Source organism: Barbatula barbatula (genome assembly GCF_947034865.1).
Source record: "Barbatula barbatula genome assembly, chromosome: 15".
Taxonomy (NCBI): domain Eukaryota; kingdom Metazoa; phylum Chordata; class Actinopteri; order Cypriniformes; family Nemacheilidae; genus Barbatula; species Barbatula barbatula.
In genome coordinates, this window is record NC_136778.1 from 189,673 (window position 1) to 204,209 (window position 14,537).

The window sequence follows — 14,537 nt, forward strand, 5'->3', positions numbered from 1 at the left end:
TTCCATACCATACAAGTCAAAGCTGTATTGTAGCAAACATTCTTCAGAATTTCTTCCCTTGTTTTAAGACCCAGACACTTCTCAGATGAAACCACACATAGATGAGGCATAATGACTAAACAGTCCATTTAGATATGTATTGATTTATTAATTCACACAAACATACAATAGAATAAAGTGAAAATTACAACAAGGAAGAATTCTAATGATGAGAAATATAAAATAAACGCATGTCCCAATTCTTAACTTCACTAGGCGTGTTTTGTTTTTGTTTAGTTTGCATGTAAATATAAATTAATAGATGCGTAATTTAATTCTTAGAATGAAGAGAAAATGCATCAGTTGACATTCTCAGCCAATGAGCTTGAAGCTGTGTCGTCACTCAGTCGTTTCCCATCATGCTTTTGAATAGCGCAGTCGGAGGAGAGTAACTGCGCTCGACTGCTCAATCCGACACAGCCGTCGCGAGAGCTTCTTGGCACACGTCAGCATGACATCAGAGCAAGGCGGACGTAACTCGGACACTTTTCTAACCGGCATGCATCTCGCGGTGATCACCGGTGATCGGTTCTGCGCAGATTTTGCTCATCTCAAACAAGTCTAATGTGACTGTAGCGAGACTTGAGGACGTCGTGTTCAGCCGCAGCGTGACGTCAGAGAGCTCCTCGTGTGTTCGAGTATAAAATGTATTTATTTACTTTAAAAGTGACACGTGCCCGTTTCGATAAGTAGGTTCAGCCAACACGGAGTTAAAATGTGAAATCTGTGTTGATTTTATTTGATTACCCCTGACCGTCAAAAACAAAAACCAATGGATGAAGCACAGCATCATAAATCACAAACTTAAAACTAAAAAGAAAAATGTTCAGGACTGTGACATCTTTATTTAGTGAACTAAATGATGACTTGTGTGAAACAAACCTAAAATCACTTGTTCACTTCCATTAAAAGCAGCAGAACATCAATGAAATATAAAGTACTAGATAACATCACAGCAGGTCTGTTTCATATTTCATCATCACTGAGAGCTGAGGGCTTTTACCTTCAACTGACGCTTCAAATATTCTTAATAATCTGAGGAAAAGATCCCAAAAGCCATAAAAATAAACAAACATTTCTCACGTTTTATTCATCATGGAACATAAGAATGAAAGACAACTAAACAAGCTGTACGTGTCTTTGATTCTTACAGATAAATGTGTTTCTACACTAGAGAGCAGCCGAGAGTTACTGACACACATGTCATCAGTGTCCTGTTCGGCCTCTTCTTCTTCTTCCTCTTCTTCTTCTTCTGCGTTGACCCCGGCCCGTTTGTCTCATTTTACTGATAAATAAAGGAAACAGCAGTTATTGTATTTGTGACTTAGAAATGAATGAATGAATGAATGAATACTCACGGCTGAGTTCTCCAGGGGTGTCGTCTGGGCCTAAAGGTCCGAACGTAAGTTAAGATAAAGGAATTTTAAAAAGCAAAAGAAAAGTGTTGAGCTGAGAAATGCTGTCAGTGATGTCATACAGTACCTGCATTCACAGGCGTGATGCTCCTGAAAGGACAGAAGCACATATTCTCTGTTTCTGTCTGCCGGAGTTATTCTCAACAGCTGAACACAAACAACACAAGCATCAGCATCTAAACTGTGTGTATTTATTCAATACATCTTAAGTCATGCGCTGTATGGCTAAATGAAAAATGTGCCTGTGACGGATGATTTTGACACTATTGCATTTTAAAGTAAGTGAAAAGTTTTCTGGCTTTAGGAGAGCAGGCTGGGATTAAAGATGACAAGGATATTTACTGAGCGATGTGATGGTGCTCTTGCCTGAATGGTGATGTTATGTGTTCTGCTGGGGTAACACGCCAGTTTGTCATCATTACAGCAGCCGGAGCAGCGAAGCAGAGGAACACATCCGGGACTGTAGATGTGCTCCACACCTCCAGGATACTCCTGATCCACGTCCACCAGCCGCTGCATGGCACTGCACAGACTGCGACCCCACGCCTCGTGAAACAGCATCACTGCAGACAAACACACAATGACCAACAACTGTGTGTGTGTGTGTGTGTGTGCAGGAGCAGCCGAACCCCATCGTCTTCTTTATGTGAGGCTTTGAGGTCCAGAGGACAAATCTTACAGGGGTCACAGAAACTAGACACGTCTCTAGGTTGAGAGTCCTTGAGTAGCTCAGACTGAAGGTGGCGCTCTAAAGTTAATTGGCAGCCTCTACAATCATATACACTTTACTGGGTAATATTATGGTGTTTGAATATTTTGGATGTAAGAAAACTAAGAAGAGGACAACAAAGTTACATAAGCACACAGGGAATAAGTTATTATATAAAACAATCACAATGATATTATTTACAGGCTGCTATATCACTGAATGTTTGTATAATTTTTAGAATTCATCTTTAATTGGTTGTTTTGCGATTTGGTTTTCTGGATATTCACAAGTGCACAATTAAACTGAAGGAATGTAATGTCACTTCTGTTTGATCACATAAACAGACGAGCAATTTATTGAAAATTATATAAAATGACTCTTAAATATGAATCGCTCATAATTGTGAACAACCACAACAAGCAGTTTGATATAGATATACTGTATAATACAGTGTGATGACTTTTTCAAATAAACTCACTTTTGTTGAATTAGAAACATGTTTTTTTCCAGCCTCACCGGATCCCCACCACCTACTTACACCCACATTAAAATCCTCTCATGACACAGTTTTGTTACCTGCAAACTCCTATGTTGTTTATTGAATTATATTGGTTTGATTTAATTTGTAAGTCCATTGTTTTTCATAACAGTGTGCAGTAGTAGACACTAAATATTATGAAATATTTTGTATATTATTGGGCCCCCCAGTTTGGGAACCACTGACATAACGTAAAATCCAGCAGGCCAGACTCTTGTCTGTGGTCCACTTCCATTTCTCACCATCAACTGCTGTTCCTGCTGTTTAGAGCCGTTCATAAGTAAAAATGTTAGCATCATATTTTGATTTGAAGTGTTTAGTCCACACGAGTCCCTTCAGACTCATTTAAACCTTTGCTGTCAAATGTGTGTAAAGCTAAAACACAATGTTGCAACGTAGAGAACCCATGACAGAAAAAAGGGCTCAAAAAGATCACAAAGAAATGGATTTAAATAGATTTACCTTTAGAGTGGGAATTGCCAAGAATGATAGAAACCTGTCAAAAAGGAATTGAAGGAAACTTTAAAGTCATTACTGTGAAATGGTAATTGACAAAAGAAAAGCTGACACTTTGAAGTGTATTTCAATTTGTACAAGCAACTTGTCTGTCTGCAAAACCTTATTGTTATAGATCCATCGGGCATTTTATGATCAAACTTTATATTATGTGTTAGTTTCGGTCTCGTGTATCACTTCTATTTGTATGTGTGAACGTAAACCTTCACACATACTGATAAAACATACGGCTTCAATGTATTGTAAATTGCAAAATGTGTAAATGTAATATGAGCAACATGGATTTCTGATGGTTCAGACCTTCATATTGAACTTTCACAGCTTTCTTGGCTAAGGCCCGCCCAAGAGGCCATTCGACTGACAGGTAAAGCAACCAATCACGTCCCGTTTTGTGCCACGTCATGTTAAGAGGTGTGGAAAAGTTAACAGCAACAAAATTATTATAAGTTTATACCGTGAACTCGCATATTTTTAAGAATGAAGCATTTAGTCGATTGATGAATTCTCATAGCAACCGTTGTAAACACGACAGCTTACTTTAAATCAGACGGCTTCGTGTTGTTTCCAGACGGACCGTTAAAGAACACGACACGCACGTCTCCTTTAACTTCCATTGATACGCTTGTGAATGCGACAGACCGGAAATACAAGCTTCTGCTCTGAAGATGTGTGCGACCAGATAGATTCGTCACACCGCGACCTTTCTCTCGTCAGGTCATGACCCTTCATTCTTGCACTAATTTCCTGATATCCTGCTCCCCGCCCATATCGCAGCTGTTCATGGATGTCTGAATGTTTTACATGAGCACTGAAATCCTCTTAACAGCCGAAAATGGCTGAAATGAAGACTCAAGGCGGTTCTTGCTACAGAATGAGATTGTGCCGTTGTCTTTGTGCACTGAGCCGAATCTGGCGCCCGTCCATTGTTGGGAGGTTTTCACATCTACACGTAGGAGCTGCTGTACAATAATTAGGGCGCATGGGCTCTCAGATCTCTATAAGAAGGGCAGAGAGGGGGACAATACTAACTTTAGCCAAGAGACGTGCAGTCCTCTAATGAGCAGCTTTTTACTTCAGAGTTCTTTATTAATGAGTCACATACAGCTACAGTCACCATTCAAGGAAGAGTTTACCACAATATGTCATTATTAACCTTTATGTTCTCAAACTCGATAGCTGGAGGAACAAAACATTAAAATAGACAGCTTGTTGGTATTGACTGCATTTGAGAATGCAATGAAGAAACAAACAAAAGAGCCGTTTATAGCAAATAAATGAGTCTTAATCTTCGCTTAACTAATTGCTTCATTATGACTGAGTCCTTCAGTTGATTGTTTTATGGATGTAAACTAATCAGACAACCAAAGGAACCTGGAAGAATAGGCCAAATCAACCTCACACGTACAAACAACCAATGTCTAGATCCATAACAATCATCAATGCAAGAAGAAGAAGAAGAAGAAGAAGAAGAGTACCTGTACCAGTAGAATGTAGAGTAGAAATACAGCCAGCGGTGAAAAACTGACAGATCTATTCATGACGAACTGCTGGAAGAATGCAGTAAAGCGTCTCCTCGCAATGTTAATCCACTGCAGCGACAAACCCCTCAAAGTCCAGTGCATTTTCTTCAATCAACTAGTAATCTGCCCGTTAATGAGTCAAGACTGAAATGAAAACTCTTACTCCATAAGACACATAACACCGGCAGAAACCATTCCAAGCTTGTTGGTTTCTCAACGTTCTTGTTTGGCAGTAGTTTTAAGGTTCTGGTCTTTGTTTGGAGTGAGTTAGCATCACTGAAGCCCACAGCCTCCGCTCAGGCAGAACACTGAGGATTTCTGGGTCATCAGACTGACATCATGAAGTGCTGCTATAGCTCAGATAGAGGTCAAAGGAAATCATGGGGACAAAACTATATGAAACTTACATTTAGTACACAGATGGTTTGTCACAGGCAGTGGTCAACTTCTGTACATGGGCAACACCAACCAGTAACCTAATAATAATAATATCATGCACATGCTATTAGATTTGTTTCACAACTTTGTTTTGAGTTTGTAGTTGGTTTTAGCAACGCAACTGACAACCACTACTTTCAATTCAAATTTCAGTCTGCAAATATGCTTGCAGTAAATACACTTGCAATGTAAAAATACAAAATATTTACAACGCCTTTATTTATTGGCCTAACCCTTAACTGCAATGGGACTGTTGTGTTTGGAATATCTCAAAAGGATCGTTATGACCACTTTTGCCACACCTTATCAATGTCCGGTGGCTTGGGAAAATCTACCTGCCAACTAAAGTCTTTAAATAGCACTGGAATATTGGTGGCAAAAGCCAACAAAACATATGGGACCATTGCGTTTATACCAAAAATCATTAGGATATTAAGTCATGTTACACAAAGATATTTGATTAATTTCAATTGAAAGCTGTATTTGCTCCAGTTGATGCAAAAATAATGATGGACCACAATATACAACTGTATTTCTATTGACATTAAAAAGGATTAATGTATAAGCATGCAAATTAATTCAGCCTAACAGTCGTGTGTTTAGTCTCATAAATTCTGTAAATGGTCAGTCAGAAGTCTCACATCCTTGATCAATTATCACAGTTTTCCAGACCTGCTGGAAGCGAGTTCGCAACGGATAAGTTTGTGAAATGGAATAAATAGAAAACCGGAAATTCTGTACCAGCAGATAAAACGAAGTAGGCAGTGGACAAAGCTTACCTGTAGCTCAGTGGTTAGAGCATGGTGCTAGCAACGCTAAGGTCATGGGTTCAATCCCGAGGATTTCACATACATGGATACAACTGTATAATATAATGCAAGTCGCACGGGATAAAAGCATCTGCCAAACATGTAAATGGAAAGCGTATTACCATTTTGCATTTTGTTGGGAAAGGTGGGGATCGGTACACTTCCCTGGGGAATGGTAGAAAAAGTTTGTGATAAATTGATTCTGCACACAACAGCTAGACATTAAAACCACAAAATGCCATTTTTAACAGCCATGCACAAATTCAGTATAATCAATTTGGTAAAATTAAATATTTCTTGGTAACTTTCTGATTTACATTTAAGTTGTACAAACTTGTGCCTATGAATGTTTTTTTCCCTAAAGAAAAAGACTTAAATTTAAGTGGTCGTGTTGATCCGAGCAGATGCCAGGCTGACATGTCACAGTGGATGTGAATTTAAAGTGTTGTTTAATCACTGACACAATGCAGTGAAATGAGTCAGAAAAACAATTTCTTCCCCTTAATGTTGGGGTCAACATTTACCAACAAACGTATCTCCTCTGCGGCAGAAATTCATAAAGGTGTGAAATGACTGTAGGGCAACCATATGACAATTTTAGATGAACTCACAAACTATTCTGCACGAAACCAAGTATGTGACCTGGTCACACTACGTTGGGCCGTATAGCTTAAAACCACCAGTTATAAAGCGGTTTAAGAGCACATGTCTTAACTGTCAACCTTCTGCAGTTCTCTTTAAAACCAGCTCTTTATCTCAAACTTCAACGGTCATTGTGGAAAACTCCTGAAAAATGCCATGGCGTAAACAAATGCTGACAACAGGCAGAGTCTAATAACTTTATTAAAATCAGCAAGTCAATTTAAATCAAAGAAAACTCCTCCACTGGAAACCACGGTTTCTTCACTCCTTTTTCCAGCAACAGCTCTCCCAGGGACACAAGAGTCAGAAGATAAAACTGATGTCTTTTGACGTTGTACACAAGCCAAAGTGAAAAACCTACTTTTCCTGGCACAGCTCTGCTCACAGGAACCAGAAGCAGGGTGGCACACCGCAGTACTACAGTGAATATAGATCTGACCAAAAAAAAATGATCAGCTTAACCAACAAATACAAGGCAATTTAGAGGATTCGAAAAGCTGTAAGGAAATCATACGGTCTCCTGGAGAGGGGCCAGTGATGATGGATCAACAAACGTGAACATCTTCACAACAAAGCGCTTGTAGTGGGTTGGGAACTGAAGACCAGATGAGCCAACTACAGGAACCAGTGCGGTCAGGTAACGGTCATCCTGGTAAGGACATCTAAAACAGAAGTGACAGTCAGGACTCGTTCAAAGCATCTGGACAAATGCTTGGGATTCTACTCACCCATCAACTAGAAGATCCCACTGGGGCAGACTGAGAGGACTAGGGGTTGATGTCGCCCAACAGTGTCCCAACATCAGGACAAGATTGGGGTCAGTCCGCTCCAAAATGCGCACCTCAACATACACAGGATCTCGCAGGACTTTTGTGACTGGATACTCATCCTCACCGTAGTAGGACGTGTACGCCTCATCTCCGGAGGAACACTTACTGTTACAGCTAGAGTTTGAGACCAGAGCTACTAGTACCATTCCTCTTGAGAAGCATTTTTTAAAGACAAGCACATGTGTACCTTCTGCACAGCCTTTAGTGACACATTGGCCATTTGCCAGTCTAAGCTCAACCCTGAGGGGTCCAGGAGCAGCTACAGGTGGAGGTGGAACGGTGTTGACCTCCACAACCAGAGCTTCCACAGCAGTAGCAGAGTATCTACACTGGAAGCTGGCTTCTTACATCCGTTCAAGGAGTCACAGTCCTGAGCGAAAACAGACGACCTACTCAAATTGACTGTCCCTTGTGATGGAGCCAAGAGGTCCAATCCCCACTTCATAGGATGAAGTTATTCTGTTCTCATACACCACATAACCATTTTCCTTCTGCAAGCAAAACACCATTGACATCAAATTGCTTCAGACATTCAAATCGTGAACAGCATACGCACCATCATGCTGGTGCCACAGGCGGTGACTGGAAACTCGTATATGGCAAACGATGGCCTGGAACCAACAGGACCACAAGGTGCTTTATTTCCACCCAGCAGATGGACCGTGTCCAGACTCAGACGAGGCAGAGTGACATCTCTAGCCACCACCAGCACAAACTGACCATCTCTTAGACACTGGACCGTCACTAATGACAGAGGAAGTTATCAGGAATCAGATTGGCAAAAAACATTTCACTGGCCGAACGCCTTTACCTGACATCCCATAATAACACTGCTGTCCATTAATGCAACAGTTTATAGCTTCACACTCGGCACCACTGATACCAGGTTGTCCACACTGGATCTGCTCATAATCAGCCACAGCACACTTGTCAAGAGGTTCTGACTGCACCACTGGCTTCTGAAGAGGACACTTCTGAGAAAACTGTTGTTCGGTTTGCTGGTAGACTGGAGATTGAGGCTCCTGGGGAAAATTACTAAACTGAGGCACGGCATGACAGAAAGCACAACACCACACATAACAGGCTAAAACCTGCCCCATAAACCAAGTTTTGGCCATTGTTCCAGAATTTAGCACACCACTGAAGCTCTGCCCTTTAATCTTTATATAATTGCAAAGTTCAGCTCATTAACAACACACTCATTCTGTTTAATTAACAATCATGGATCTCCAGACTTGCACAAGTGCTTGCAAGCTGTCCATTATTTTTTCCTCAAGATTTAAGCTCCTTCTCTTGCTATATGGTGAAAGTTTTATGTTATTATATAAAAATGAAACAAGCAGGTATGTGGAAGCTAAAGCTGTGTGCACTCTTAATAATATTGGCCGAAGTATTGTGATCTGAGAATCTGCAGTGCATGTTGGCCTTCAACCGTAAGTTCCAACAGTGTCAGAAACACAGTGCCGCAGTCATTAATGTAAACGCTCCACAAGGTTAAATCTTTACAGCCTGGTTCACAGCAATATGTCAAATTTGACCTCTGTCTAAGAAGGGAACATGTTTCCTAAGCCCTCTTAAAGGGACAGTACACCCAATGATTATTCTGTCATCATTTGCTCAACCTCAGATTGTTAGAAACCTGTATTCATGTATTTGTTTTGTCGAACACACAGGAAGATTTTTGTAAGAATTTTAGACCTCATCCCCATTGACTGCCATAGTAGGGAAATTAAATACAGTGGGAGTTGATGGGGGATTAGATTTAACACTCTTACATATATCTTCCTGTGTGTTCAGCAAAACAAATACATGAATAAAGGTTTGGAACAATCTAAAGTTGAGCAAATGGTGACAGAATAATCATCTTTGGGTGAACTGTCCCTTTAAATCTTCATTCAAGCAGAACCGAAGTGTAAAGACGGATCTACTTCCTTCAACTTTTATCATATATAGAGCATGACAGCATTGAAGCATTTAAAGTTCATGGTTCTGAAAAAACACAACAGAAGATTAGATCATAGAGTGGCTTTGGAACATTTGTTTATTTACATACCAAATAAATACACACAAATCTTTTTAACTCTTAGTAGACAAATGCATGGAACTGTGAGTTAGTTGGTGGTCTTAACACATATTGGCCTTCCATGTTGTACATCCTTGCTTCAAAAATATGACCGAAATAGTTAATATCAGATAACGTCCCGTTCAGAAACAGAATTTACTAATTTCTGTTTTACGACCACGGCTACATTTACAAGCACGCGTTTATACGAAGATGATGTCATCTCTGCGACTGCCCTCTGGTGGACTTGTTTTCTTTACATTTAGGACAATACACAAACCTGACAGACTTCAGAGAACAGAACAAGACAGACACATTTCTGTGAGCGGTCTCTCTGAATAAGCAGGTTATATATGTGTGCAGTTCTATGAGATGATGTGGTTCACTTCTCAGTGGAGAAAGCTCTCTTCATGAGTGGGGGGGGCGTCTTTCCCGCCTCATACACTGAATCCGGTGGGGGGCTGCTGAGACAGCACCAGTCTGGTATACGGCCAGTGTGGTTGTAGTAGTCTCTGGACACAGAGCGACTGCCCAAGATGTCCTGCAACGCTCCAAATATTGCACCTACAAGCAAAGAACAATCACCACTGACGTCAGTTCATAAGACCAGAATAAAACAGGGGTTAGAGCGGTTGAAACGCTGGTATGTGACGTGGTACCTCCTAACCAGGCGGTGCAGTTGGGTTTGGCGGGTGGGTTGTGGATACGGAAGCTCTTGGTAGCCAGGGCGTGGCAGTACTTGGGTTTTTCCACCAGCGAGCGGATCTCAGCCAAGAGTCGATGCAGGAACCCCGGCAGCATGGCGGTCCCACCGATTATCACCAGATTCTCTGACAGAACCTTGCGCGTGTCAATGGGACACTGGTGAGAAACAAAGGCAAAAACACCTCATGACGCTGCAGGGGCTCATTACAGTCTCATCCTAGCCCAGGACATTTCCCACCACAGATTTTCTACCTTAACCAAAGCATCGAGCAGCAGAGTGGCGATAGATTTCTCTTCATTATCCTGCTCAAACAACATCTCAGCCACACCGTCTCTGAAAAGAGAGAGAGAGACTACCGCTTAACAAGAGGACACAATGTGAGACACTAAAACACTCTCAGTCTAAAGATGACATGAAGGTATTTGTTTACCTAATGAGACCCTTGACGTGTAGAATCTTCTGGCCATCTAATGGATATTCCACATCGGGTGGAGGTGCAGGTCTCTGATGGACAAATGAGATTCTGATCTTTAATAAAATCCCAAATCAAGTTGATGCTTAAAAATGATAAAAAAAAACACTTGTCGAATGTTTGGACACTTGTGCACATTTTACAGAAGAACGGCACAAACATGAAAAGAACGCAAATAGACATCTAACATTCTTCTTAAAGTGGAATGTGCTCAGCCTTAAGTGAAACATCTTTGTTATATTCAGAATATTCAGTCTCTGACATGTGACTATGCTACGTATAAACCGTAGAAAGATTGTTTGATTGCTACTGAATTTATGTGATGAACATCTGAAAGCGTGACCTCTGACCTCAGCTGATCCATCCATGTTAAATTTGGCCTCCTGGATCTTCAGGCCTCCGTTAAGATCACTGACAAAACACGTCCTCACTGAACACAGACATAGAAAAACAAAGTTAGAACAACGACCCGAGCATGACACATAATTGAACTGATGAATGACGTACCTTTGATGTCCTCCACGACATCCTCTGAAATAAAGCCTGTGACGTAAAAAAACAACACACAGGTTCTGGATCAGCACAATGTTTGATCTGGATGGATGGGTATAAATGTGAAGTGTGAGAGCACGAGACCGTCCTACTTCTGTCAGTGGGCAGCCGGAGACCTGCGCCTGCGTCCACCGTACACTGCTCACACAACAGACTGCGCAGCTCCCTGCACCACACAAACAACAACATCAGACGATACAGCACAAGACAAGAGTCTGCAGTGACAACACATGTGATGTGAACGTACTTATGAAGAGCTTGTCCTCCCAGTGGAAGTGCTTCCCAAGCGGATAAGATGGGAATTCCTTCATAAATCTAATTCACTGTTAAGTTAACTTCAACCCAATCACAAAATGTTTAACATGACGGCTTCGGCTGTAAACTGCAAAAACACTCTCAAACCAAACTTCCACTGTGTTTGTACTTTAAAGTGAAATGCGATTAAACTCGCAGCCGTCTCTGAACATTAATAATTGAATATAAACACAAACATCAGCATGAAGCAGCCATTGTTACGTGATAAAAAGATTTAACATTATTGCTTTAAAATTCATTAACCAACATTAGATTCAAGTGAGAAATCAGTCTAGATGTTGGATTTTGTCGACAGCAGACTGTCGTAAGGATCCAGGTAAGACCAGAGTCTCTGTGTAGCCACAATCCATAACCAGAGCAGACTGAACACCTAAAGTCATGATGGACATCAGATGACTGGGAGCAAACACAAGCGATGGCACCTACAGAGGACACACACTCACATGATCATTTCATATAGAAACAAACGGCTGTGCTTGAGACACTGAGCTGGAGGGAGAATACTGCACCTCAAAATGTTTGAAGAAAACTTTGGAAAGAGTCTCTCTGAAGTGTGAAGGGCAGAGGATGGATTCAATGATCACCACACGCCGGTCACGAGGATTCACCAGCAAATGCCTGAAGTCAGAAACGAATGTAAGTCCATCAGGAGTTCAGCACAAGAGCTACAGAATCTCTCTCTCACCTGAAGTACAGCAGGTGAATAAACTCCTTCAGAACATTGTACAACTCCTCCGTGTTGATGTTGTATTGAACAACTCGCACAGCCTGTGCATTAAGAGCGAAACATGTGTGTAACATTATATATATACACACATCATAACAACAGACACTAGCAGATCCTCACCTCTTGTGATCCAGGCCGTTTCATTTCACTGGGAAGAATGAACCGTGGCCCTGTTTCCCCGGCAAAACCACATCTAGACGAAACACAATCAATCCAAACATTAGAAATGTGCGCAGGCATCAAAACATCCATATATACTGTCAGTCATACGCTCATAAATAAGGTCCACCATACAGCCTTAGCGTGTCTCTACTAACCCTTCAGCACCTGCGTGTTTATATTTACACATGAAGAAAAGAAAACATTTCATTTCGTGAGCGAACAAACAGCTGTTCTTCATGTGTTTAGCAGTGAAGCTAACAGCTAAGTGTCAACATCAGTCGCTTACTTTGTGTAGGCGGCTCCTATATCAATAACCACCGCTGTTTTCTCTCCACCGCTGCCTAATCCTTCAAACAGAGGCATTATTATCAATGTATATGAACACTATTACAAATGATTTATGTTTCAACAGCGCAGAGCATCACAAACAGGGCGTGTCGAGGCTGCACGGGTCCTTCACACAGCCACCGCTGGCTGCCCTGCGTGTGCCTGAATGAAAATCAACGCGCCAAAAAACTATACTCTGAAATTCCCCCAAAAAATATTTTGCACGATCATTACAACTGATCATATCGTTCTTGTTTTTCGATAATATTGATAAATATGATTAAATATGAAATGAAGTACGGGGAAAATGCTGGCCACAGGGCTGCGCTGGAAACTAAATGACGTCATTTAATTGTAGCTAAAATCATCAACAGGTCCCTATACCTACAAATCTACTGAACGAGATGCTCCCAGACATTATAGATCCTCAATATTAACTCATCTGCCTGATAGCACACATACATCTGGCTTACGTATATTTTACATCTACAATACATCGTTTGCTCATCTGCAATACGTCTCGGAGACGTCTGCTGTCAGACCTCATATATATACATCTGTAACATATCTATAAGGTGTATGATTTAGAATGTATGTAAAGCTGCTCTTTCTGAGATGTTTAGCACATGTTTTTACGCAGCAGATGTTTCCAGATCTTTAGCAGACGTATTGCAGACGTCTCAGAGACGTATTGCAGATGAGCAAACTATGTATTGTAGATGTCTTAGCTGTAAATGCAGACGTCAAATAGATGTAAACCAGATGGATTGTGCTATCTGGGCTCTCACACTAGGACATGTGCCTAAAGCATATAAGGTGGCTGTTCAAGAATATAAGGCCCGTTGTCACAAAAAACATTTCGACCCTGGATAACTAGTTAACTACAGACCTATATTAATCTTGCATATACTACAATATCATATTATAAATATTTTGAATCTTTAGGTGTCTCTAGTTAGATCAACCGGAACCAGGAACACTTCCAATATCAACTCATGTATTTTGTGCATCAAAGAGTGCAGAACAGTCCTCTACTCTCAGCCAGTCTTGTCTAAGCAGGCAGGACACAGTTCATGGCCATTCCTGACAAAAGCTGTGATGATAGAGCTGTGTTTCAGTGTTTTGTATGTAAGTGTGCTGGAATCTGTGTGTCTTCTGTATTTTCACCTTTTTGGTTTGACTTGTATAACTTTATATGTTTTGCTTATAGTCAATGTTTCTTGTACAGCTGCTTTGTGATAATGAAAATTTTAAAAAGTGCTATATAAATAAAATAGACCTGACTATGTAATTTAATACCTTATATAGTTTTTAGTTGTTAACCTAAAAATAATATTTATTGTAGGCTTACATATTACTGTTTTATAAGTCATGTTTGTAAATCATGCTGTATTCTATAGGCTACTACACAAATATTATAGTATTGTACAAAACATTAGAAATAATTTTATAATTAAGCACAATTCAAATATAATAATATGTCCATATATTCTTTGTCACGGACAGAGGACCCAGGTGCAGACAGCGGGTAACAAGGGGTTAACATATTTAATAAATAATAACAAAGACCCACGTGGGGGTGACATAACAAAACATGGGTACAATAACAAGACAGGATTAAAACTACCTACACTTAAACAAGACTAATATAAACATGAACATCAAAACTACACTAAACTAGACTAACAAGACACAGGAACTCACCACACAAATCAAAATGAACCAGCACGAGACAGAAGACACAAGGGCATTAAATAA

The 14,537-nt window shown here is 40.6% G+C and overlaps 3 protein-coding genes across 5 annotated transcripts; all 3 read right to left on the reverse strand.

Annotated features, from left to right (window-relative positions):
• Nucleotides 1–130: 130 nt before the first annotated feature.
• Nucleotides 131–5,015, reverse strand: pgfa (placental growth factor a). 3 transcript variants are annotated; one of them, XM_079475451.1, is made up of 7 exons: nucleotides 3,755–4,101; nucleotides 3,518–3,574; nucleotides 3,164–3,197; nucleotides 1,821–2,017; nucleotides 1,522–1,601; nucleotides 1,398–1,427; nucleotides 131–1,324 (listed from the first exon to the last, which is right to left on the reverse strand). In XM_079475451.1, the coding sequence occupies exons 2-7, from the start codon at nucleotides 3,521–3,523 to the stop codon at nucleotides 1,246–1,248; spliced, it is 426 nt and encodes a 141-aa protein (XP_079331577.1). In that variant the 5' UTR covers nucleotides 3,524–3,574; nucleotides 3,755–4,101; the 3' UTR covers nucleotides 131–1,245. The 3 variants fall into 3 exon arrangements, with proteins under 3 accessions (XP_079331577.1, XP_079331575.1, XP_079331576.1); XM_079475449.1 differs by lacking the exons at nucleotides 3,518–3,574; nucleotides 3,755–4,101 and adding an exon at nucleotides 4,693–5,015; XM_079475450.1 differs by lacking the exons at nucleotides 3,518–3,574; nucleotides 3,755–4,101 and adding an exon at nucleotides 4,699–5,001.
• Nucleotides 5,016–6,809: 1,794 nt separating this feature from the next.
• On the reverse strand, nucleotides 6,810–8,589 carry LOC306904543 (zona pellucida sperm-binding protein 4-like). Its single transcript, XM_079474532.1, has 6 exons — nucleotides 8,268–8,589; nucleotides 8,013–8,200; nucleotides 7,860–7,947; nucleotides 7,355–7,799; nucleotides 7,141–7,288; nucleotides 6,810–7,060 (listed from the first exon to the last, which is right to left on the reverse strand). Exons 1-6 carry the CDS (start codon nucleotides 8,572–8,574, stop codon nucleotides 6,842–6,844), a joined length of 1,395 nt encoding a protein of 464 aa, XP_079330658.1. The 5' UTR covers nucleotides 8,575–8,589; the 3' UTR covers nucleotides 6,810–6,841.
• Nucleotides 8,590–9,469: 880 nt separating this feature from the next.
• On the reverse strand, nucleotides 9,470–12,943 carry actr10 (actin related protein 10). The gene is made up of 13 exons (XM_079474564.1): nucleotides 12,739–12,943; nucleotides 12,411–12,483; nucleotides 12,249–12,331; nucleotides 12,073–12,181; nucleotides 11,878–11,985; nucleotides 11,496–11,563; nucleotides 11,341–11,414; nucleotides 11,204–11,239; nucleotides 11,047–11,126; nucleotides 10,655–10,728; nucleotides 10,476–10,557; nucleotides 10,178–10,379; nucleotides 9,470–10,082 (listed from the first exon to the last, which is right to left on the reverse strand). The coding sequence occupies exons 1-13, from the start codon at nucleotides 12,813–12,815 to the stop codon at nucleotides 9,901–9,903; spliced, it is 1,248 nt and encodes a 415-aa protein (XP_079330690.1). The 5' UTR covers nucleotides 12,816–12,943; the 3' UTR covers nucleotides 9,470–9,900.
• Between the last annotated feature and the right edge of the window lie 1,594 nt (nucleotides 12,944–14,537).

What these genes read in the sequence shown, in the direction of transcription:
- pgfa (XM_079475449.1), bottom strand. Translation starts at nt 4,839, where the DNA reads ATGCACTGGACTTTGAGGGGTTTGTCGCTGCAGTGGATTAACATTGCG. An exon ending in CACATAACATCACCATTCAG is followed by an intron (nt 1,602 to 1,820) that starts GCAAGAGCACCA and finishes GTTTGTGTTCAG; the next exon opens with CTGTTGAGAATAACTCCGGC. An exon ending in CACCCCTGGAGAACTCAGCC is followed by an intron (nt 1,325 to 1,397) that starts GTGAGTATTCAT and finishes TTTATTTATCAG; the next exon opens with TAAAATGAGACAAACGGGCC.
- LOC306904543 (XM_079474532.1), bottom strand. Translation starts at nt 8,574, where the DNA reads ATGGCCAAAACTTGGTTTATGGGGCAGGTTTTAGCCTGTTATGTGTGG. An exon ending in GTGTTATTATGGGATGTCAG is followed by an intron (nt 8,201 to 8,267) that starts GTAAAGGCGTTC and finishes CTCTGTCATTAG; the next exon opens with TGACGGTCCAGTGTCTAAGA. An exon ending in TGGCTCCATCACAAGGGACA is followed by an intron (nt 7,800 to 7,859) that starts GTCAATTTGAGT and finishes AACGGATGTAAG; the next exon opens with AAGCCAGCTTCCAGTGTAGA.
- actr10 (XM_079474564.1), bottom strand. Translation starts at nt 12,815, where the DNA reads ATGCCTCTGTTTGAAGGATTAGGCAGCGGTGGAGAGAAAACAGCGGTG. An exon ending in CAGAGACTCTGGTCTTACCT is followed by an intron (nt 11,564 to 11,877) that starts GGATCCTTACGA and finishes ACAGTGAATTAG; the next exon opens with ATTTATGAAGGAATTCCCAT. An exon ending in TGCTCGATGCTTTGGTTAAG is followed by an intron (nt 10,380 to 10,475) that starts GTAGAAAATCTG and finishes GTTTCTCACCAG; the next exon opens with TGTCCCATTGACACGCGCAA.